The 25754-nt window shown below is 35.9% G+C and overlaps 1 protein-coding gene across 1 annotated transcript in view; it reads left to right on the plus strand.

Annotated features, from left to right (window-relative positions):
• Positions 1-25754, plus strand: part of LOC116887837 (cilia- and flagella-associated protein 47-like) — a 75323-nt gene that overhangs the window by 34187 nt on the left and 15382 nt on the right. The window contains 6 exon segments of the mRNA XM_032889348.1: positions 3723-3875; positions 5258-5444; positions 5536-5632; positions 15107-15323; positions 15614-15855; positions 23586-23716. Coding sequence (XP_032745239.1) covers positions 3723-3875; positions 5258-5444; positions 5536-5632; positions 15107-15323; positions 15614-15855; positions 23586-23716 — 1027 coding nt within the window.

The following is a 25754-nucleotide window of genomic DNA, read 5'->3' on the forward strand; positions in this document are numbered from 1 at the left end:
TTTAATTTCTTTCTTTCTTCCTTCTCCAAGTTATCATTGAGTAGAGCATTGTTCAACTTCCATGTATATGTGGGCTTTCTGTTGTTTTTGTTGTTATTGAAGACCAGCTTAGTCTGTGGTGATCTGATAGGATGCATGGGATTATTTCATTCTCCTTGTATCTGTTGAGGCCTTTTTTGTGACTAATATATAGTCAATTTTGGAGAAGGTACCATGAGGTTCTGAAAAGGAGGTATATTCTTTTCTTTTAGGATGAAATGTTCTGTAGACATCTGTTAAATCTATTTGGTTGATAACTTCTGTTAATTTCACTATGTCTGTGTTTATTTTCTGTTTCTATGATCTGTCCGTTGTTGAGGGTGGAATGTTGATATCTTCTATTATTATTGTGTGAGGTACAATGTGTGCTTTGAATTTTAGTAAGGCTTCTTTTATGAATATAGTTGCCCTTGCATTTGGAACATAGATATTTAGGACTGAGAGTTCATCTAGGTGGATTTTTCCATTAATGAATATGAGGTGTCCTTTCTTTTATTTTTTGATTCCTTTTGGTTGAAAGTCAATTTTATTTCATATTATAATGGCTTCCCCTACTTGTTTCTTCAGACCTTTTGCTTGCAAAATTGTTTTCTAACATTTTACTCTGAGGCAGTGTCTGTCTTTGTCTCTGAAGTGTGTTTACTTCATGGAGCAAAATACTGGGTCCTCTTTACTTATCCTGTCTGTTAGTCTATGTTTTTTTATTGGGGAATTGAGTCCATAGATGCTAAGAGATAGTAAGGAATAGTGATTGTTGTTTCCTGTTATTTTTGTTGTTAGAGATGAAATTATGTTTGTGTGTCTCTCTTGCTTTGGTTTCATTGCAAGGAGATTAGTTTCTTTCTTTTTATAGGGTATAGCTTCCTTCCTTGTGTTTTTTTTTACATCTCTTATCCTTTGTAGGGCTGGATTTGCAGAAAGATATTGTGTAAATTTGGTTTTGTCATAATATCTTGGTTTCTCCATCTATGTGAATTGAGAATTTTGCTGGATCTAGTAGCCTGGCCCTGCATTTGTGTTCTCTTAGGGTCTGTAATGACACCTGCCCAGGATCGTCTGGCTTTCACAGCCTCTGGTGAGAAGTCTGGTGTAATTCTGATAGGTCTTCCTTTATATGTTATTTGATCTTTTTCCCTTACTGCTTTTAATATTCTTTGTTTTTTTCATTTGGTGTTTTGACTATTATGTGATAGGAGGGATTTCTTTTGTGATTTAATCTATTTGGTGTTCTATAGGCTTCTTGTATATTTATGGGCATGTCTTTCTTTAGGTTAGGGCAGTTTTCTTCTATAATTTTATTGAAGATACTTACTGGCCCTTTTAATTTGGGTGTCTTCACTCTCTTCTGTACCTATATCCTTAGGTTTGCTCTTCTCATTGTGTCCTGGATTTCCTGGAAGTTTTGGGTTAGGAGGAGCTTTTTGCAATTTACATTATCTTTGATGTTTGTGTTCATGTTTTCTATGGTATTTTCTGCCCTCAGATTCTCTCTTGTATCTCTTGTATTCTCTTGTTGATGTTTATATCTGTGACTCCTGATCATGTTTTCTACCGCCAGGGTTGTCTTCCTTTGTCCTTTCTGTATTCTTTCTATTTCCATGGATGGTTTTGTTCAATTCCTTCACCTGTTTGGTTGTGTTTTCCTGTAATTCTTTAAGGGATTCTTTATGGGATTTTTGTGTTTCCTGTTTAAGGTCTTCTACTTGTTTACCTGTGTTTTCCTATATTTCTTTAAGGGAGTTATTTATGTCTTTCTTAAAGTCCTCTATCATCATCATGAGATGTGATTTTAAATACAAATCTTGCCTTTCTGATCTTTTTGGGATATGCAATTTTGTTTTTGTGGTAGAACTGAGCTCTGATGATGCCAAGTAGCCTTGGTTTCTGTTGCATAGTTTCCTACACTTGCCTCTGGCCCTCATGTTGTCTCTGGTGTTAGCTTCTTTTGCTGTCTCTGAGAGTGGTTTGTCCCTCCTGTAGGCCTGTGTGTCATTGCTCCTGTAGACTTGTTTTCTTTCAGCTAGATCTGGGAACAGAGAAGCTGCTCCTAGGTTTGTGTGTCCTGAAGCCTCCAGGTGGGTCGCTTGGAGCTGAAGAGTTGGTCTTACCTCTGCTCTCAAGTGTGTCAGAGCTCCTGTTTACTGGCTTTCTGCTCTCAGTGCAGGCAGAAACCTGAAGTGTCCTGCCCCTGACTGTTCCCCGGTCCCAGTGCATAGAGGTCATAGAGGGCACAGGGCCAGTTCCTCTTGGGTCTTTAATATGGACAAAAGCAGTTTGCTCCTCTTAGGTCTGAGGATTGTCCAAACTTCTGAGGATCCAGCTCTCTCCCCAACAGGATTTGTGTGCAGGGAGCTGTGGGACAGGTTCAGTTTAGTTCTGGGTGCAGGCAGAATCCAGAAGGTTCCTGCTGCTGACTGCTCCTATATTCCTGCATCCAGAGGACACTAGGCAGGTTCCTCTTGGGCAAGGAATTGTGAGTGGAAGTTGTGGTCTCCTCTGGGCTCTCAGGATTATCTGTTCCTCTGAGTGTCCAGCTCCCCACCCCATGGGAATTGGGTGCCACCTCCTTCCTCCTGCTTCTCTGCCATGGCATTCTCCTACACTGGGGCACTGAACCTTGACAGGACTAAAGGCCTCTTTTTCCATTGATGCCCGATAAAGCCTGTCCTCTGCTTTGTCTGCTTTACGTATGCAGCTGGAGCCATGGGTTGCTCCATGTGTTCTCTTAGGTTGGTAGTTTACACTCTGGGAGCTCTGGGAGATTTGGTTGGTTGATATTTTTGTTCTTTGTTTGAGGTTACAAACCCTCTCAGCTACCTTAATCTTTTCACTAACTCTCTTATTGGGAACTATGTTCTCAGTTCAGTGGTTGATTGTGAGCATCTGCCTTTGTATTTGGCAGGCTCAGCTATATCAGTCTCCTGTCAGCATGCACCTATTGGCATCCGTAATAGTACCTTGTTTTGTTGACTGTATATGGAATGTATTCCCATGTGTGGCAATCTCTGAATTGCCTTTCCTTCAGTCTCTGCTCCACAATTTGTCTCTGTATCTCTTCCTGTGAATATTTTGTTCCCTGTTCTAAGAAGTACTGAAAGATCTACACTTTTGTCTTTCTTCTTTTTGAACTTCATGTGATCTATTTTGCAATGAAATGTAAAAGATTGTTAGCCTACACCACAGCAAAATTTCTTAGTAGCTCTCAGTCTTATAGAGCCACAGGGCTTTTTCCATGATTCTTATTTTTGGGAGAGGGAAGGTACCTAGATAATATGTAATCTAATAATAGTATGTTTGGCGAAAAAAATCAGTGTTTTTCTTTTTCTATTTTTCTAATCTAATCCACTCCCTGAAATCCTCTAATAGTCAGAAACCTTTTTTGTTCTCTGGAACATAAGGGTCTGTTTTTCCCATAATAGATAGATAGATAGATAGATCGATAGATAGATAGAGAGTGTGTGTATTGTGTGCGTGTTTGTGTGTGTGTACACATAGTTATATATTACCCTCACTCTAGATCTACATGTAGTGCTGTCTTCATACTTTACATAATATGCAGTTGGTCCTAATGCACTATTTAATGCCTCTGACTTGACATTTAAAATGACTATTAGGTATTTGCTAAATCTTGATTGAAAAGGTTAATGTGTGGATTTTAACAGGACACCTTGTTTATCTTATAGAACAATTTTCACAAAGATGCCAAGGTATGATTATACAGATCCTGATTATGAATACACTGATTTGGAAAAACTGGAAAGAAAAGCACATCGAGATTACTACACAAACTATATTAACAATTTAAGAACTGTACGCCTACACAAAGAAGCACTGAGGTAAAGTTAGTTCTTCAAACATTGTGCCTAAAAACCAGATTTGTTTTTTTTAAATTTTATTGGTATTCACTAATCCTTTCTTATAGTCTAGTCCAGGCATTATCTCCCCCCAACCTGTTCACACTGTGACAATCATTCATTAGATTTTTCTCCCCTGTCTTTCATAGGTTGTCCCTATTACTCCACCTTACCAGACCTCCCCACTGCCTGGGGCCTCAAGTCTCATAAATTTGGGCAGTACAGTATAATAATTGAATATAATCATCAAATCAGGGTATTTGTTATTGTCATCATAAACAGTTTTATAACTTTTGATCAATGTAATATTTAAAGATATTTATGAATTATATTTGGACATTTGAGGATACATATGAAATGTATTTGAGTCAAATCAAGGAAATGGATTTTTAATTTTCTTGTCATTACTTTTTTTGGAGCTTTAAGTTTTCCCATATCATTTTCCATGGTCGCTGTATGTAACCCCCAATGTTTTTGGATTTGCATTTCTTCACATCTTTTTAACATTGTTTTGTCATTTTAATAATACCCATTTTAATAATCTCAGTGACATTTTGATTCTTGTTTTTCTGGTGGCTGAAGACACTGAGAATTATAAAGTAAATTTTGTGGCCCTTTTTTTCAAAGTATGCATTCATTGAATTTATATAGAGCTTAATTTGTTTATTGAAGGGCTGTTGTTGAGGTTTTTTTGTTGTTGTTATGTGTATATTCTGGATAAATCTCTTCATATGAATAATTTGCATATCTTTTGCTAACTTTTTATTTGGAGTTATCTCAGGTAGTTTTTTTTTTTTTTCCCTAGTGGCAGATCTCGAGGCAAGGATTCTTCTACAAGTAGTTCACTAAAAGTATATTTCCAAGACAATGGTGTATAAGATGTTAGAATCAGAGTACAAACATTAGGGGAAGAGTTGATATATTTCAGATTACGTGTGTACTTACTCCGATGGCAAGATTCTTTTGAACATAAATGACATCAATTATTGTTTTCATCTTGAACCACAGATACATTTTACTTTGCTCTAAAACACTCAGTGACTGTGTTTTCCCTTTTGAATGTAACAGAGATAAAAGTTTGTATATAACTTCCTCTGTGAGGCATTTAAGAAGAGTTGAGGCCACACAGTGGTAGCAAACCTGCAGATTAGTATACCAATTCAGGTAAATAGATATAGATAAGGCTATAATAGTGTTCCCCTGGAGGATATTTGCACTTATTACTATATTTTCTGAAGAACTTCCTCAATTACTCATTATTATTATTGTTATGATGCTATTATTGTTAATAATGATAATTATAATAATATATAATATGTAATTAGTAATAAATAATATATCATCTTTATTATTTTTTTAAATAGGGAACGCAAGTTACTAGTTAACGAAGTAGATATTGGCATGCAGCCATCATCTGGTCTAAGGTCACCATCACTATCTCAATCAGAAATAGAAGAAATACCTTCTTCTTCAAAAACTTCTGTCAAAGCTAAAAGATTGTTGAGCACCAAGAAAATAGCATCCAGAGAGTCAGAATCTCTGCAGAGAAAGGCATGTGCAATGCTTTCCATTTTCTTTTCACATTATGATAATTCTACAAATGTCTCTTACTAATATTGAATGATTAATTTTGGAAAAACAGATCAGCAGAGGGCTTAAATCGAAGCCAACTACTCACCAAGAAAAACATGACTGCAGCAAAGTTTTGACACCAAAGCAAATTCATCAAGTAATAGTTGGTAAGATTATGCATAAATCTGCTATGTTCTTTTTGTTGGTTAGTTGGTTGTTTTTGCGTGTGTGTGTATTGATTTTATTATTTTTATACGATATGTTTGATCATAACCCCCACCAGCTCTTTCTAGATCCTACTCATATCCCTATCTACACGATTTATATTGTATTCTCCCTGCCTCTCAAAAGAAGATTTCATTAAAATGGTAGAATAGGAAGAACATGGTTCAGTTTTACCACACAACAGTAATTGTGCAACTGTTCTTGGACAGATGTGTCATTGTGAGAGCTTTGACCTTCGCTTCCTAAGTGAACCTCTACTAGAACCAAAGACACATGGGTGATAGCTCTGTGCTCAGGCTAGCAGATAATAGTCCAAGATTTAGATCAAGAAAGATTGCCTCAATCCCCAATCCCAGTTTACAGGTATTCTTGTCTTCAAGATCTGCTGTCAACTTGGTAGTTACAATTTAACAAGATAATGCACACATGAACATTGCTGAGAGTAAAGTTTTGAGCCTATCTAATAGATAGTTATCAAGTTCATGAGGTGAGACATATGGTAGTTATCATTATTTATTATTTTACAATGTAGACATAAATAAAATATGTCCCACAGGATAAAATATGCAGTTAAAAATAAGAAAAATATGATATGTTGATAAAAATAGAATATAATTATGCTAAAAAAGCAATTCTGAAATTTTTTTCTAAAGGAATTCAATATGAAAGGCTCTGAAATAAATCATGCACACCAAGACAAATGCCACATTATCTTGTGTTTTATGGAATTAAAAGAAGCACTTGGGCCTATAAAAGCAAAGAATAATCTAGTTTTTTCTAGGGTTTGTGTGAGATAGAGAACAAAATAGGAATGTTTGTCAAAGGATGCAAAGCTTCATTTATTATAAGTTCTGGAGAGCTATTGTTTTGTGTTATGACTACAGTTAATGACAAAATTTTATGTAATTGAAAAATCAGTCGTGATAATGTATAAATGTTTGCACCATAAAATTGACTGTGTGAGGTGATAGATATTACAGTTAGATTTATTCAATCCTTTCATAATGCACATGTATTTGAAAACATGGTGCATGGTGTAACATCTACAAATATTGTTAGTTTTATCTTTAAAAAACTGGCAGAAATGGATCAAAACTCATATTATTTTTGTAGAGGGATATGTATCTATCTATATGAAAATGTCATTAACTTTGGGAAAATAAAATGTTTTCATTTTAAAAGTAAAAGCATAATTGACAAAACATCTAATAATTCAGATATTAATCAAAGCTAAGTATTTTTGCTTTTTCAGTAAAGATAATAATAGGGGAATAAAAACACCTGTGACTAAAGTAAATTGTGCATCTGAAAGTTTATTTTTAACTAATATATATGTATATATACATATATATTTAATAAAACTTAAGAAAACACAAATAAAGTTTAACAAATAGGCTAAAAATTTAATAGACAGTTCATTAAAGAAAATACATAATTGTAGTGTGGCCTTTTGGAATAGGTGTGGGCTTGTTAGAGGAAGTATATCACTGTGGGGTAGACTTTGAGACCTCCTCCCAGCTGCCCTGGAAGATGATCTTCTGACTGCTTCAAAACAAGATACAGAAGTCTCAGCTCCTTCTCCAGTACTATGTCTGCCTGGATTCTGCCATTCTTCCTGCCATGGTGATAATAATGGACTGAAACTCTGAAACTATAAGCTAGTGCCAATTAAGTGTTGTCCTTTAAAAGAGTTGCCTTATAAAAAGAAACCTAAGGGAGAAATATTTATTTAAATCAAAATTATAGGATTCAGTTCACTATTGTACTGAGCAGGAGCTCAAGACAGCTAGCCATATCTTTTCTACAGTGAAGAGCAGAAAGAAATGACTGAATACATTCTTTAGTGCTCACTTACTTTCGTACTCTTATCCATTCCACAACTTAAATTCAGGTATGGTTCCACCCATAGTGGGCCATGTTGTCTTATACCATCTAAGGTGATCAAGGTAAATTCCCTCAGACATGCCCACAAACTGATCTTGTCTACACAAACTGTGATCCATTCAGACTCTTTTTTAGGTTACTGTAGACCGAGTCATGTTGACAGTTGAAAATAAGCATCACATAACACTACATAGTAACATAGAAGTATGAAAAATTTATTTAGAAAATGGATGAATATCTCAAAAATTCACTATGAGAAAGAATCCATAAAATTTATTATGTATGAGATAATTGTATTCATGTAAAACTATGGAAAGTGGGCATAAGTGAGATGGCTTACTGAGTAAATATGCTTCCTCTTAAGCTTAAAGACCCGAAGTTGATTCTCAGAATTCTTATTGTTACGAAAAATAACATTTGTTTTGTCTTCTGACTTCCACACATGTGCTGTGGCACACCCTTATACATGCCCAGAGGGAGGGAGGGAGGGAGGGAAGGAGGGAGGGAGAGACAGACAGAGACAGAGACAGAGGCATACAAACACACACATAAGTGAATGAATGAATGAATAAATAAATAAATAAATAAATAAATAAATAAATATAATTTAAAGAAACTCTAGAAAGAAAAACTGATGTATAGTAATGAATGTGAACATTCTAAGAAATATTATGGGACTAGTGAGAGGGAATAAAAGGTAATGACTTACAAGAAAAATGTTTTGGAGGGTCAGTATTAACATTTGTGCATGTATGTCAGTACTAAAGAAATTGTATATTTAAATATAGTTAATATATTACTTATGACAAACTATTACAATTAGCAGTTTGAAAACAATGTGAGGTGATGATGCATATTCCGAATATATCCACAAACATGAACATTGTGAATTCAAAATTGGCCTTGGTTACATAGTTCACTCTTGTCTCAAAATAAATATGGGATCATATATAATTATGAAGATTATTACAGTAAAAGCCTTTGGCCTTTGAATGGGAATGCTTAGGAAATTAATCCTGTGTTGGAAATTACTATTTTTTTCTTTTTTTCCTCCATCTTTATTAAATAGGGTATTTCTTATTTACATTTTAATTGCTACTCGCTTTCCAGGTTTCCAGGTCAACATTTCCCTAACCCCTCCCCCTCCACTTCCATATGGCTGTTGCCCTCACGATCCTCCCCCCATTACCACCCTTCCCACAACAATCAAGTTCACTGGGGGTTCAGAATTGGCAGGACCAAGGGCTTCCCCTTCCACTGGTGCCCTTACTAGGCTATTCATTGCTACCTATGAGGTCAGAGTCCAGGGTCAGACCATGTATGTATAATCTTTGGGTAGTGGCTTAGTCCCTGGAAGCTCTGGTTGATTGGCATTGTTGCTCATATGGGGTCTCAAGCCCCTTCAAGCTCTTTCAGTCCTTTCTCTGAATCCTTCAATAGGGGTCCCATTCTCAGTGCAGTGGTTTGCTGCTGGCATTCGCTTCTGTATTTGCTGTATTCTGGCTGTGTCTCTCAGGAGAGATCTACATCCAGCTCCTGCCGGCCTGCACTTCTTTTCTTCATCCATTTTATCTCGTTTGGTGGCTATATATGTATGGGCCACATGTGGAGCAGGCTGTGAATGGGTGTTCCTTCAGTCTCTGTTCTAAACTTTGCCTCCCTAACCCTCACAAGGGTATTCTCGTTCCCCTTTTAAAGAAGGAGTGAAACATCCACATTTTGGTCATCCTTGAATTTCAGGTGTTCTGTGCATCTAGGGTAATTCGAGCATTTGGGCTAATATCCACTTATGAATGAGTGCATACCATCTGTGTTTTTCTGTGATTGCGTTACCTCACTCAGGATATTTTCCAGTTCCATCTATTTGCCTATGAATTTCATAAAGTCATTGTTTTTGATAGCAGAGTAGTATTCCATTGTGTAGATGTACCACATTTTCTGTATTCATTCCTCTCTTGAAGGGGATCTGGGTCCTTTTCAGCTTCTGGCTATTATAAATAAGGCTGCTATGAACAAAGTGGAGCATGTGTCTTTGCTACATGTTGGGGCATCTTTTGGGTATATGCCCAAGAGAAGTATAGCTGGGTCTTCAGGTAGTTCAATGTCTAATTTCCTGAGGAACCTCCAGACTGATTTCCAGAGTGGTTGTACCAGTTTGCCATCCCACCAACAATGGAGGAGTGTTCCTCTTTCTCCGCATCCTCCCCAGCTTCTTCTGTCACCCGAGTTTTTGGTCATAGCCATTCTCATTGGTGTGAGGTGAAATCTCGGGGTTGTTTTGATTTGCATTTCCCTTATGACTAAAGATGTCCAACCTTTCTATAGGTTTTTCTCAGCCATGCGGAATTCCTCAGCTGTGAATTTTTCATTTAGCTGTGAATCCTATTTTTTAATAGGGTTATTTGTCTCCCTGCAGTCCAACTTCATGGGTTCTTTGTATATTTTGAATATGAGCCCTCTTTCTTTCGGTTTTAAGACTGGTAAAGATCTTTTCCAAATCTGTTGGTTGCCAATTTGTCCTAACAACAGTGTACTTTGCCTTACAAAAGCTTTGTAGTTTTATGAGATCCCATTTGTCAATTCTTGATCTTAGAGCATAAGACATTGTTGTTTTGTTCCAGGAAATTTTCTCCAGTGCCAATGTGTTCGAGATTCTTCCCCACTTTTTCTTCTATTAGTTTGAGTGTATCTGGTTTGATGTGGAGGTCCTTGATCCACTTGGACTTAAGCATTGTACAGGGTGATAAGCATGGATCGATCTGCATTCTTGTACATGCTGGTCTCCAGTTGAACCAGCACAATTTGCTGAAAATGCTATCTTTTTTTCCATTGGATGGTTTTGGCTCATTTGTCAAAAATCAAGTGACCATAGGTGTGTAGGTTCATTTCTGGGTCTTCAATTCTATTCCATTGGTCTATCTGTCTGTCTCTGTACCAATACCATGCAGTTTTTATCACTATTGCTCTGTAATACTGCTTAAGTTCAGGGATAGTCATTCCCCTGGAAGTCCTTTTAGTGTTGAGGATAGTTTTAGCTACGCTGGTATTTTTGTTATTCCACATGAATTTGAAAATTGTTCTGTCTAACTCTATGAAGAATTGGGTTAGAATTTTGATGAGGATTGCATTGAATCTATACATTGCTTTTGGTAAAATGGGCATTTTTACTATATTAATCCTTCCAATCCATAAGCATGGGAGATCTTTCCATCTTATGAGATCTTGTTCAATTTCTTTCTCTAGAGGCTTGAAGTTCTTATCTTACAGATCTTTCATTTGCTTGGTTAAAGTCACACCTAGGTATTTTATATTATTTGGGACTATTATGAAGGTTGTCATTTCCCTAATTTCTTTCTTGGCTTGTTTCTCTTTTGTGTAGAGGAAGGCTACTGATTTATTTGAGTTAATTTTATACCCAGCCACTTCACTGAAGGTGTTTATGAGTTTTAGTAGTTCTCTGGTGGAACTTTTGGGATCACTTAAATATATTAACATGTCATTTGCAAATAGTGATATTTTGATTTCTTCCTTTCCCATCTGTATCCCTTTGATCTCCTTTTGTTGTCTGATTTCTCTGGCTAGGATTTTGAGAACTATATTGAATGATTAGGGAGAGAGTGGGCAGCCTTATCTAGTCTCTGATTTTAGTGGGATTGCTTCACGTTTCTCTCCATTTAGTTTAACATTAGCTACTGGTTTGCTGTATATGGCTTTTACTATGTTTAGGTATGGGCCTTGAATTTCTGTTCTTTTCAGGACTTTTATCATGAAAGGGTGTCAAGTGCTTTCTCAGCATCTAATGAAATGATCATGTGGTTTTTATCTTTCAGCTTGTGTATATAGTGATCACGTTGATGGTTTTCCGTATATTAAACCATCCCTGCATTCCTAGAATGAAGCCTACTTGATCATGATGGATGATTGTTTTGATATGCTCTTGGATTCAGTTTGTAAGAATTTTATTGAGTATCTTTGAGTCAATATTCTTAAGGGAAAATGGTATCAACTTCTCTTTCTTTGTTGGGTCTTTGTGTGGTTTAGCTGTAAGAGTAATTGTGGCTTCATAGAAGGAATTTGCTAGCACTCCATCTATTTCAATTTTGTGGAATAGTTTGGATAGTATTGGTATGAGGTCTTCTATGAAGGTCTGATAGAATTCTGCACTGAACCCATCAGGACCAGGGCTCTTTTTGTTGGGAGATTTTAATAACTGCTTCTTTTTTGTTAGGGGTTATCGGGTTGTTTAAATGGTTTACCTGTTCCTGATTTAACTTTGGTACCTGTTATCTGTCTAGGAAATTGTCCATTTCCTGCAGATTTTCAAGTTTTGTTGAATATAGGCTTTTATAGTAAGATCTGATGATTTTTTGAATTTCCACTGATTCTGTCGTTATCTCTCCCTTTTCATTTCTGATTTTGTTAATTTGGACACACTCTCTGTGTCCTTTGGTTAGTCTGGCTAAGGGTTTATCTATCTTGTTGATTTTCTCAAAGAACCAACTTTTGGTTCTGTTGATTCTTTGTATAATCCTTTTTGTTTCTACTTTGTTGATTTCAGCTCTGAGTTTGATTATTTCCTGCCTTCTACTCCTCCTGGGTGTATTTGCTTCTTTTTGTTCTAGAGATTTTAGGTGTGCTGTCAAGCTGCTGACATATGCTCTTTCCTGTTTCTTTCTGCAGGCACTCAGCGCTATGAGTTTTCCTCTTAGCACAGCTTTCATTGTGTCCCAGAAGTTTGGGTATGTTGTATCTTCATTTTCATTAAATTCTAAGAAGTCTTTAATTTCTTTCTTTATTTCTTCCTTGACCAGGTTATCATTGAGTAGAGCATTGTTCACCTTCCATGTATGTGTGGGCATTCTTTTTTTATTGTTATTGAAGACCAGCTTTTGCCCGTGGTGGTCTGATGGGACGCATGGGATCATTTCTATCTTCCTGTGTCTGTTGAGGCCTGTTTTATGAGTGAATACATGACACAGTTTTACAGAAAGTACCATGAGGTGGTGAGAAGAAGGTAATTCCTTTTGTTTTAGGATAGAATGTTCTTTAAATATCTGTTAAATCCATTTGGTTCATGACTTCTCTTATTCGTTCTATGTCTCTGTTTAATTTCTGTTTCCATGATCTGTCCATTGATGAGAGTGGGGTGTTGAAATCTCCTATTATTATTGTATGTGGTGCACTGTGTGCCTTGAGCTTTGGTAAATTTTCTTTTAAGTATATATGTGCCCTTGTATTTGGAGCATAGATATTTAGGATTGAGAGTTCATGTTGGTGAATTTTTCCTTTGATGAATATGAAGTGTCCTTCCTTATCTTTTTTGGTAACTTTTTGTTGAACATTGATTTCATTCAATATTATAATGGCTACTCCAGCTTTCTTCTTCAGACCATTTGTTTGGAAAGTTGTTTTCCAGCCTTTTACTCTGAGGTATTGTTTGTCTTTGTCTTTGAGGTATGTTTCCTTTATGCAACAAAATGTTGGTTCCTCATTGCATATCCAGTTTGTTAATATGTGTTTTTTGACTGGGGAATTCAGTCCATTGATGTTGATTAAGGAATAGTGATTGTTGCTTCTTGTTTTATTCATGTTTGGATATGAAATTATATTTGTGTGCTTGTCTTCTTGTTTTGTTTCAAAACGATTAGTTTCTTGCTTTTTCTAGGGTATAGCTTGCCTCCTTGTGTTGACTTTACCATTTATTATCCTTTGTAGGCCTGAATTTGTAGAAAGATACTGTGTCAATTTAGTTCTGTCGTGGAATATCTTGGTTTCTCCATCTATGTTAATTGAGAGTTTTGTTGGATACAGTAACTTGGGCTGGCATTTGTGTTCTCTTAGGGTCTGTATGACATCTGTCCAGGATATCTGGCTTTTATAGTCTCTGGTGAGAAGTCTGGTGTAATTCTGATAGGTCTGCCTTTATATGTTACTTGACCTTTTTCCCTTACTTCTTTTAATATTTTTCCTTTGTTTTGTGCATTTGGTGCTTTGACTATTATGTGACAGGAGGAGTTTCTTTTCTGGTCCAATCTATTTGGAATTCTGTAGGCTTCTTGTATGTTTATGGGCATCTCTTTCTTTAGGTTAGGGAAGTTTTCTTCTATGATTTTGTTGAAGATATTTACTGGTCCTTTGAGCTGGGAGTCTCCACTCTCTTCTATACCTATTTTCCTTAAGTTTGATCTTCTCATCGAGTCCTGGATTTCCTATATGTTTTAGGCCAGTAGTTTTTTCCGTTTTACATTATCTTTGACAGTTGTGTCAATGATTTCTATGGAATTTTCTTCTGCGATTCTCTCTTCTATCTCCTGTATTCTGTTGGTGATGCTTGTATCTACGGCTCCTTGTCTCTTCCTTTGGTTTTCTAAATCCAGGGTTGTCTCCCTTTGTACTTTCTTTATTGCTTCTATTTCCATTTTTAATTCCTTCACTTGTTTGATTGTGTTTTCCTGTACTTCTTTGAAGGATTTTTGTGATTCCTCTCTATAAGCTTCTGCTTGTTTATTTGTGTTTTCCCGCATTTTTCTAAGGGAGTTCTTTGTCTTTCTTAAAGTCCTCCATCATCGTGATCAAATGTGATTTTAAATCTATATCTTGCTTTTCTTGTGTGTTTGGGTATTCAGTGTTTGCTTTGGTGGAAGAATTGGGCTCCAGTGATGCCATGTAGTCTTGGTTTCTGTTGCTTGGGTTCCTGCACTTGCCTCTTGCTATCAAGTTCTCTCTGTTGTTACCTTCTTCTGCTACTTCTGACAGTGGTTAGACCGTTCTATAGGCCTGTGTGTTGGGAGTGTTGTAGACCTGTTTTCCTGTTTTCTTTCAGCTAGTTATGGGAAGAGAGTGTTCTGTTTTCAGGTGTGTAGTCATTCCTGTCTACTGGTCTTCAGGTGTTCCTGTGGGCATGTGTACTGAGTCCACCAGGAAGGTCACTTGGAGCAGAAAGTTGGTCTTACATCTGGTCTTGGGCATGAAGTCGTTCCTCAGAGCTGGGTTTCAGTTCTCTGTGAGGGCAGCAACCAGAAGGGTCTGCCTCACCTTCCCTTGGTACCCTGTGCAGAGGTGGCCTATATGGCGCTAGGCGTTTTCCTCTGAGTCAGAAATGTGGACCAAGTAGTCTCCTCTGGCTTCCCAGGAGTGTCTGCCCCTCTGAAGGTCTAGCTCTCCTTCCTAAGGGATTTGGGTTCAGGAAGCTGTTTAACTGGGTCCCTTCAGATCTGGGCAGAGTCCGGACTGCAGTGTTCCTGCAGCTTGAATGCTGGTAATTACTATTTTTTAATGAACTGTGTGTTGGTGCATCAAATAAGTGTATTTATCGAAGTAAATATTGGTGAAATGTGTCAGGTCAAAGTGATGATTTGAATTTCCTTGTGCTTATTTTACCATAAAAATTTCCATACCAAAATATATTCATAATGAACATGAAGTAACTATCATCAGCTAAGTAAAAGTATAGGTATTCCTGTCTGATATTATACTAAATTGTTTTTTGATATTATACTAAATAGTTTTGTGTTAATTTTACTTTATTTCAGGACCATCTGTCCTTAATTTTGGTAATGTTTGTGTGAAATCTACAAATACTCAGCTACTTCATATTGTTAATATGTTGCCCATGTATATATTGATCCAGTTAGATATTGATTTGGAAGAACTTCAGAAAACCAACCAATTTTCATACGTGGTCCCACCTACATCTAGTACATATATTTCGATGGTATTTGAATCTTCCACCCATGGAAAGTTTTGGAAGTAAGGTTTATTTCTCAGTTTCTCTTTAATAGAATTATTTATAATATGTATTAATTTACTTCAATAACTGTAATATAGATTATATTTTCTCCCAAAGTATAGAAAGCATATAATATGCCTCACATTGATGCTCTTATGTTTCAATGACAATATAACTTAATTTATCCCCATTATTATTTTCAGAATTAATATTGTATGGTAATATGTAGCACACACACACATATGATGTCTGTAATCATAAGTGGATAGTATGCTATTAGTTAAATTTGGGAGCTTTTACTCTGTTACAGATCATTCACCTTTAAAATTAATAACATAACTGGTGGACACATCCTAGTTATGGCTGTCATCCTTCCTGTAAAACTTGAGCTGTCTTCTAATGAGATTGTTTTGAGACCACAATCCTTCTTGTTGAAAACATGTTTTCGTGGTACAGTTAGGCTATATAATCATCTGAATTGTCCTGCTGAATTTGAATGGAAACCAGTAACTACACTGAGAGGAATTGCATTTACTATTCGTCCAGCCAAAGGTAATAGTTTGATTTGTTTTATTTAGAAGTGAATTTATTAATTTATATATTCAGGAAATATTTATTGAGCACGTACTATCTACATATGGTAAGAACATAGAAATAAATAGATGCTGTCATTAGGGGCATTAAGATAAATATGTTTATGTATGACTTAAATATATTCTGTTTTGAGGTTCTAACAGAAACAATAAGAGATAGAGATGGAGATATAACCTCTTTGTTAAATATTTAGTTTAACAATACAGATGTTCACAAGACAAGAAGAAAGGCTACATACCCAGAGAAAATGTGATAGTATCATGTACAGATCAATGGCAAGATTCACTTTTATGTTTCTAAATCATTTAAGGCTTCCAAATTATTGATAAAAACTCAATATTATTAAATAGAAGACAAATATGCATTTGTTTTTTAAAAGATCCATACAATATAAACATGTATCAAATTATCACATTATAAGACTTAATTTAAGGGGTTGGGGATTTAGCTCAGTGGTAGAGCACTTGCCTAGGAAGCGCAAGGCCCTAGGTTCGGTCCCCAGCTCCGAAAAAAAAAAAAAAGAACAACAAAAAAAAAATAAGACTTAATTTATGCAGCAATTTTTAGTGCAGTATTTTAAATTTACTAATTTACTCATATCACATCTGAATATTGTCAAAGCTTTTATCTTGCTTGGTCTTTAATCACACAACTAAGTCCTTCAATCTAAACAATATATAATAGTAACCATTGCAAATACTCCTGAAAAAATTCATTACTTTTATAATTTGAGTATAAGATGATTTAGTGATGTACATTATCTTACATTTTAAATTAATTTCATTATAGCCAGTGATGTATACAATTACAAAAATATATAATATAATTAAAAACTTAAGACTGTCATTTAATAGGAACACTAGTATAAACAAATCTGAATTACTGTTTCTGTTGAGCCCCTGAGTTAGTTAACTATCCATTTAACCTTGCTTGTGTAATCTCATAATTTCATGTAATGCATTTGTTATTTTGCAAACTCAGTAACTCCTAAAGTATGCTTTACTAGTAACACATTCTAATTGGCAAACATGTTATTGTGCTGTGAGGATCTTTTACGGATATAAGATATAATTTAAAGAACTAAAATTGCGAGTTACCAGTTGATCAATACTGTCTTTTCATTTTATGTACTTGTTATATTTTTACAGTGAGATGGAGAGATCAGAATCTTTATACCTCATTGACTTACTGTGGTACTTTATAGCCAGCTAAAGCACAGTATGACAAAAGTGCCTAGTAAAATAATGAGTAAAGCTCATCTTAGCTTCTCATCTCATCAGTTTTTTTTTATCATGAACAAATTTATTTATGCATACTACTTTCCTCACTTATAAATGAGCATCTGTACCTGAGGCCAGTATTAGAGCTCAGTAGTTAAGAGTTCTTGCTGCTCTTACAGAGTACCAAGGTTTGGTCCCTAGTACCCATACGATTTATCAACTGTCCATAATTCTGGTTCAAGAGGATCTGATCCCCTCTTCTGATCTCTGAAGACTATCTCATACATATGGTACACATATATATACTTAGGCACCCACTTATACATATAAAATAACATATATACATATATTTTTATACATATATTTAACATTTAATGTATAGAAAACTACAATGATTCACAAAGCGTGGTAAAAAAAATAAATGGATAGGCACATGATAGTGAAAAAAACTTTATTTTATTTTATTAATTATTTTATTTATTTCTCATCACAAATGTGGCCCCCTCCCAGATCCCCCCTTACAGAATCCCTCTCCACATCCACTTCCCCTCTATCTCTGAGAGAGTGCTCCCTATGAGCCATCTCACTAACCCAGGCATATCAAGTCTGTACAGGATTAGGCACATACTCTAACACAGAGAACAGACAAGATAGCCTTCTGCTACTTTTTTTTTTATTTGAAAGTTTATTTTTTATTAGATATATTTCATTTACATTTTAAAATGTTATTCCCTTTCACTTCTTTTCCTGTCCGAAGTCCCATCCCTCCCACCCCCCCATACAGGTGTTCCCCCCCTCCATCTCCCCTTTACTACCCCCACCCCCAACACTCCCTGTACTGGGGGTCCAACCTTAGCAGGAAAAAAGGACATTCCCTTCCACTGGTGTCCCAACAAAAAGCTATCCTTTTGCTACATATGCAGTTGGAGCCCTGGGTCAGTCCATGTATAGTCTGTTGGTAGTGGTTTAGTCCCTGGAAGCTCTGGTTGGTTGAAATAGTTGTTCTTATGGGGTTGCATGCTCCTTCAACTCTTTTAGTCCTTCCTCTAATTCCCACAAAGGGGATCCCATTCTCAGTTCAGTGGTTTGGTGCTAGCATTCACCTCTGTATTTGACATGCTCTGGTTGTGTCTCTCAGGAGAGATCCATATCCAGTCCCTGTCAGCATGCACTTTTTAGCTTCATCAATCTTAACCTAGTTTTGGTGGCTGTGTATATATGGGCGACATGTGGGGCACGCTCTGAATGGCCGTTCCTTCAGCCTCTGCTCTAAACTTTGCCTCCATATCCCCACCTATGAATATTTTTGTTCTCCCCTTTAAAAAGTGGGAGTATCCACATTTTGGTCATCTTTCTTCTTCAGTTTCCTGTGGTCTGTGGATTGCATCTAGGGTAATTCGAGCTTTTGAGCTAATATCCACTTATCAATGAGTGCATACCAAGTGTATTTTTCTGTGATTGGGTTACCTCACTCAGGATGATATTTTCTAGTTCATTCCACTTGCTTATGAATTCCATGAAGTCATTGTTTTTGGTAGCTGATTAGTACTCTATTGTGTAGATGTACTACATTTTTTGAATCTATTCCCCCGTTGAAGGGCATCTGGGTTCTTTACAGCTTCTGGCTATTATGAATAAGGCCATAATGAACATAATACAGTATGTGTATTTGTTGTATGCTGTATGCCTAAAAGCAGTTTAGTTGGGTCCTCAGGTAGTGGACTGATTTTCACAGTGGTTGTATCATTCTACAATCCCACCAACAATGGAGGAGTGTTTTTCTTACTCCACATCCTTGCCAGCATCTACTGTCACCTGAGTTTTTTAACTTAGCCACTCTGACTGGTATGAGGTGGAATCTCAGGGTTGTTTTGATTTGCAATTGCCTGATGACTACGGATTTTGAATATTCCTTTAGGTGCTTTTTGGCCATTCTATATTCCTCAGCTGAGAATGTTTTGTTTAGCTCTGTACCCCAATTTTAATAGAGCTATTTGGCTTTCTAGAGTCTAATCTCATGAGTTCTTTGTATATTTTGGATATTAGCCCTCTATCAGAAGTAGGATTGGTAAAGATATTTTCCCAATCTGTGTTGGTTGCCGTTTTGTCTAATGACAGTGTCTTTTGTCTTATTGAAGCTTTGCAGTTTTATGAGGTCCTATTTGTCAATTCTTGATCTTAGAGCATAAGTCATTGGTGTTTTGTTCAGGAAATTTTCCCCAGTGCCTATGTGTTCGAGACTCTTCCCCACTTTTTTTCCTATTAGTTTGACTGTATCTAGTTTGATATGGAAGTCCTTGATCCACTTGGACTTAAGCTTTATACAGGGTGTAAGAATGGTTCAATTTGCATTCTTCTATATGCTAAGCTCCAGTTGAACCAGCACCATTAGTTGAACATGCTATCTTTCTTCCATTGGACGGTTTTGGCTCCCTTGTCAAAGATCAAGTGATCATAGGTGTGTGGGTTCATTTCTGGGTCTTCAATTCTGTTCCACTGATCTATCTGCTACTTATGTGCCAGGAGCCTAGAACCAGCCTTTCTATGCTCTTTGCTTGGTGGTTTAGTCTCTGGGAGCTCCCAGGGTTCCTGGTTAGTTGACATTGTTTGAATTCCTATGGGGTCACCCTCCCCTTCAGCTCCTTCAATCCTTCCCCTAACTCTTCTATAGGATTTCCCCCAACCTCATTCCAATGGTTGGCTCTAAGTATCTGAATCTGTCTCAGTTAGCTGCTGTCAGAGGACAGCCATGCTAGGCTACTGTCTGCAAGCACAACCTAGCATTAGTAATAGTGTCAGGGTTTGGTGGCTGCCCATAGGACAGATCCCAATTTGGTTTGGTCACTGATCAGTTTGTTAGTCTATGTTCCATTTTTGTCCTTGCATTTTTTTAGATAGGACCAATATTAGGTAAAAATTTTTGAAGGTGTGTTGGTAACACTATCCCTCCACTGGGGATCCTGTCAGGCTACTGGAAGGTAGTCTCTTCAGGTTCCATCTCCCTGCTGTTGGGCCTTTCAGCTAATGTCATTCCTATTGAAACCTGGGAAACTCTCCCATCCCAGATCTCTGTGACTTTCTAGAGGTTCTCCCACCCTGACCCCTGGCAGCTGCATATTTCTATTCATTTTCCTGCTTCTTTGTGCTTACTTTTGTCTCCCTCCATACCTGATTCTGACCCCCCTTTCCTCCTCTCTACCCACTTCCATCCAGGTCTTTTCTTCCTCTGTCTCCCAAGATTATTTTGTTCTCCCTTCTAAGTAGGATTTAAGCATGATTACTACTGCCTTCCTTCTTGTTTAACATCCTAGAGTGTCTTGGGTATTCTGTACTTATTGGTTAATGTCCACCTACTCTTACTCTTGTACTCTTATTCTTACTCATACTATTTTTCATTTGAAAGTATCCTGAGAATATATGATATTAAAATATCATATAACTTGGTGTTTATTTCTATTTTCTATTCCTTGCTTCCTGTCTTCTTCCTCCTTTTCATTCCCTCCACACTTTCTCCTCAGTCTCTTTAGTTATAGTTTATGAGCTATTGTTATTTAGAATGCAAATTTTTATACCTCAAATCATATAATAAAAGTATTAATTTTCTTATGATTGTCATTTTCAAAATATAATTTAAATATAGTTTTACAACTATTCATAGTAGAAAATTGAAATCATTAACATTAAACTTAATTCCTTAGTATTCATAAATTTTAAAAGTACAAAATGTTTCTCTTTAATAAGGTTAAAACTCTCATACAGTTGCTGTTGCATCTTTGTAGCCTGGGGTTATTTAATATAATTACATCTTAATTTTTAGGCATGCAAAGGAAGTTTTTTCATTAATTTAGTTATTCTCCTTACAGCCTAATATTATTCCCCATTTTCTCTCAGTCATCCTTCCCTTCTCCCTTGAGAAGGAGAGTCCCCCATGTGTATCACCCCACCCCAGTATATCTAGTCACTGCAGAACTAAGTTCATTCTCTTTCACTGAAGCTCAAAAGGCAGTCCAGTCAGGGGAACTGGATCCATAGGCAGGCAAGAGATTAAGGGACAAAGTAAATGTCCATGAAGTGAAGAATGATTAAAGAAAATGTGGTTCATTTACACAATGGAATACTACTCTGGTATTAAAGATAAAGAGAGGTAACCCAGACACAAAAGGCATTTATAGTATGTACTCACTTATAAGTGGATATTAACCAGGATATCTACATTACAATTCACAAATCCAAAGAAGCCAAATAATGAAGAGAGCCCAATGGCAGAAGTTTGAAATTTTTTTCAGAAGTGGAAATAAAGAATTTAGAGTTAGATGGGGGAAGGAACCCATTGGGGAGAGAGAGATTGATAGTCTGTTACAGGGATCAGGTGTAGGAAGAGTACTGGGAGATAATGGAAAATGGTTGGGGAGGAGGGCACATCTCGATGAGCTTGAAGTCCTGAACTGGGCCGGGTACTTTTTGATGAGACCCTAGCAGTGAGGGGTATGGAACCTGAAGTGGCCGCCCCCTGTCTCCAGGCAGAACTCATAGTGGAAGGATAAAGACAGAAACCCATCCACAAAATCTCTGAAGCAAATACGTCCTACTTTCAAGATATGCAGGGACAATGATTGAGCAGAGAGAGAGAGGGAATGGCCAGTCAATGTCTGGTCCAAACTCAGACCTATACCATGATCAAGAACCAATTCCTGACACTATTAATGATATTCTGTTATACTTGCAGAAAAGGAGTCTAGCATGGCTCTCCTCTGAGAAGCTCCACACAGCAGGAAATGAAAACAGATACTGAGACACATAGCCAAACATTAGATGGAGCATAGGGAATCTTGTAATAAGAATTGGCAAGATTGAGGAACCCAGAGGAGATAGGGACTCCAAAGGAAGGTAAAAGAGCAAACTAACCTGGACCCTTGGGGGTTCCCAGAGACTGAGCCACCAAACAGAGAGCATTTCCTGAACTCTATCCTCCTCTATATCCCCACCCCAAATCCCCACCCACAGACATATAGAGCTTATGTGCAGCTTGGTCTTCATGAGGCTTCTTAACACTTGATTATATGCAGTACCTGTTCTACCAAGTCCAGACTCATTTAAGCCATGCATAAGACTTCTTTCTTTATTACCTAATATGTACAATATTCTTAGAAACTTAATTGTGCTGATTAGAGGGAGAAATTCTCTTCATACAGAGTCACCAATATGCACTGCTTTTATTTGTCACCTGTCACTGTTTTGTATCACTGAATCTTCTTTTTTACTTTTTATCATAGCCATTCCCATCCATTTCTTGCTTAATTACTATGGCCTGACTTCTTCCAGAACAAACTTCTGTCTCTTTAATCCTCTATATCAGGATTTTTTGTTGCTTTCAGCTAGTATGATCTTGACAAACCTGTAGAAAACAAACTTCTATAGCATGCTCTCTTTCATTCATCAATTGCTGTTTGTTGTACAGTGTTGACATCCAACAATATTGAAAGTATGTCACTTGGTACTTTCGGATCATCTTAGACTATGTCCATCCTGCTATTGAGTGTTGGTCTCCCTGTATGGCCATTGCAAAATCAGAGATCAGCATTTACTGCTTAAATTTTTAAAGATAGAAAACCTTGCACTACATGCAAGTCAAACTAACCCTAAGCAAAATTTGTTTGTAAAGGGCACTCATGTCTTCTATTTAGTGTCTTGTGTTGCCAAATTTCAGAAGCTTTCTTCTCGAGGAATAACTTCACATCAGGTATCATTTGCTGGTATTTTTATGAAATTAAATTAATCATTTTCTTTGGTCACTTTTATATCACTCCCATATTTTGCCATCTTGCAATATTCCTGCTCATTCATCCTTCATGTCAAAGCTCAAATGTATGCAATAAATTTCCTCTATTTTCTTGGATTACTTCAGAGTTCCCTCATCTCTTTTCCTTTATGCATTGTTTCCTTTTACAATTGTGAATTTAAAGACATCTACCATTTTACACCTAATTTTTCTGATATCCCATGGTCTCTCAGTACATATGAGATAGAGAGATATGTTTATTACTTTTAGCTCCATCAGAAGTTAATCTCTAGATTAAATCATAATATTAATTTTTCTGTCTGAAAGCAGAATATTGGGAAGGTAGAGGAGGTAATTTTGTCAGGATTCACAAATACTTTTCTATTGTCTGCATTTCTTAAGTTCTAATGTTTATTGCTATCATAAATTTTCTGTTGTTTTTCAGACTTTGTTATATTTTGGTATACATTTCTTTTATCTACTAGGAAAAGAATTTATATTTTGGTTTTATGAAATCCTTTTAGACCATGCTTATTTAATAATGTCTCACTTATAATTTCTCTTTATTTAAGTTTAGTTTTAATTTTTAATAATGCCATTCTATTTTTACACCAGTTCTTATCCTGGATGTATCAAAACAATCAATATGAAACTATACTAAGTGTCTTATTTTATTTTGTTCTCTGTAGGCATTGTTGATCCCTATTGCTCATTGGAATGTGAAGTTAACTGGCTGCCAGGTTTTAGTTCTCCAGACAGGGGAGAATTTTTGCTACAAGTCTCTGGAGGAAATACTTTGACACTGAAGTGTATTGCACATGTAATTATTTCTCTTCATTATGATTTTCATCTACAGTATCTGGATTGTCTAGATATACAGTTGTCTTGGCCTCTTTATACATGTAAAAATTGAATTCATGTAATAATTTTTAGTTACTTCATAAAGCCTCTTGCCCACTAAGAATAAAACACTAACTCCTATATCCAAGAACATTATATAAACAACACTAGATTGACAGAGGCTCGAAAAATATTTAATACTATCATGGGAGCCACCTGAGAGTAACTTGTTCCATTAACAAACAACATAAAATATAGTAGAGAAAATTGTATTCCTACTATATTGCACTGTTAATCTAATACTCTAGTTAATAATTTAGTATAGGAAAGACAATATGATTTATATAAGAGGAAACCAGGCTTTATGTTACTATAAAATGATTCTTACAATAAAAATGAAAGATGTAACCTACAACTAAGTTTCTTTATTCCCATGGTAGGTCTTAAGCCAGGATGCTCTAACAAATATGAGTTTTGGTCATCAAGAGTGTATTTTGCTTGTGTATCCTAGCCAATGCCATACAAACTAGTGTACTTTCACTGAATTCCACCTATATTTTCTAGACATAATGATCTTTTGTGTTTCATTTATGAAGGTACTTGTAGTTTATATATAAGTGACTCTCGAATTTTAGGAATTGAAAGTCACTATCAGAGCACATTAGAGTCTTTCTTCAGTTACAAGCTTGAAAGAAGCTAACTCCTACTAGCTTTGTTTATAAATCATGTATTATTCTTTCTCAAACTGGCATGGATGATATAGATATATATTTCAAGTGTTTAGGTAACATGCTTCATTATCGTTATTTTAACTCTCAGTATATGCATAGTATTTATCTCATGCGATTGTGTCTAATAAGTTTAATAATGTACTTTTCCTCACATACTCAACCTATATGTATTTTTATCATACACAAATGAGTAATTTAATAGTACAGATTTAAGAATAATAATAGATATTATTTATTGAGTAATTACTATGTGTCAAGTGCTGTGCTAAAATCCTAAGGCATTTAATATATATATTTATATATAGTATATATAATTGTAGTAATTACAGATGAAGAATCGGAAGACTAGCATGCTTAAGTAATTACTACAAGTTCACAAATGCCAGAAATGACTTAGTTGTAATTTATTTCCAGATCCAAACTGCCTTCACAGCCTGCAATGTTACCTCTCTAGTAAAATTTGTTTTTCTGTTCCCTACCCCATTATTTAGTAAGAATGAAATAAACTATGAAATTAAAAAAAATCTTGTGAGATAATTAGTGAATTAGACAAGGACCTAACTGAGAAAGCTAAACTGTAAAATGGATCATTTCAGGTAAAGTTTCTGAAAGTTTAAAATTAACTCTGCAGAAAGAATGGAAAAAACAATGTGTGTTAATTATGGTTTATCACATGTTTATAAAGCTGATTCACCTTTCTCTTGTTATGTTTTAGCTTTGTTTCAAAGCTTTTTATTCCAGTTACAGAAATGCTTTTCAAATAATTGTAAGAATGTATTAACGCCTAATATAATAAAAATGTTTTATAAAGACATCATTAATTCCAGTGTAAAATGCACCTAACTGAATAGTACTTAGATATAATATATTACAGTTACATATAATGCTTGATTAATTCACTTTAATGCTGTAGATATGTATTTTTGCCACATATGAAAATAGTATTCCATTATTTATTAGTTCTATGAAGAACTTTTCTTGGACAGAAGTGACAAATCCCTGGGCCTGTATAATTTTATCAAAGTGAAGTGTGCCCCCATTCTCATTTAGGCCAAGACAACTACATATTAAGCTCATTGAATATGGCTTCAAGTAAAAGCATGTCTGGGATATTTAATTTTTAACAACTTGTTCTCCTTATTACTTGACATTTGAATTCTTTAAATATCAAAATATGTAGCAGAGAAAAGAGTAGCTCTTAGGGCCTTTCAATAATCAGTCAGTGTGTTAAATATGTTTCTTAATCTAGGAATCACTTTTGCTATATGGATAATATCAACCATCTGG

This window comes from Rattus rattus, chromosome X (genome assembly GCF_011064425.1).
Source record: "Rattus rattus isolate New Zealand chromosome X, Rrattus_CSIRO_v1, whole genome shotgun sequence".
Classification (NCBI taxonomy): domain Eukaryota; kingdom Metazoa; phylum Chordata; class Mammalia; order Rodentia; family Muridae; genus Rattus; species Rattus rattus.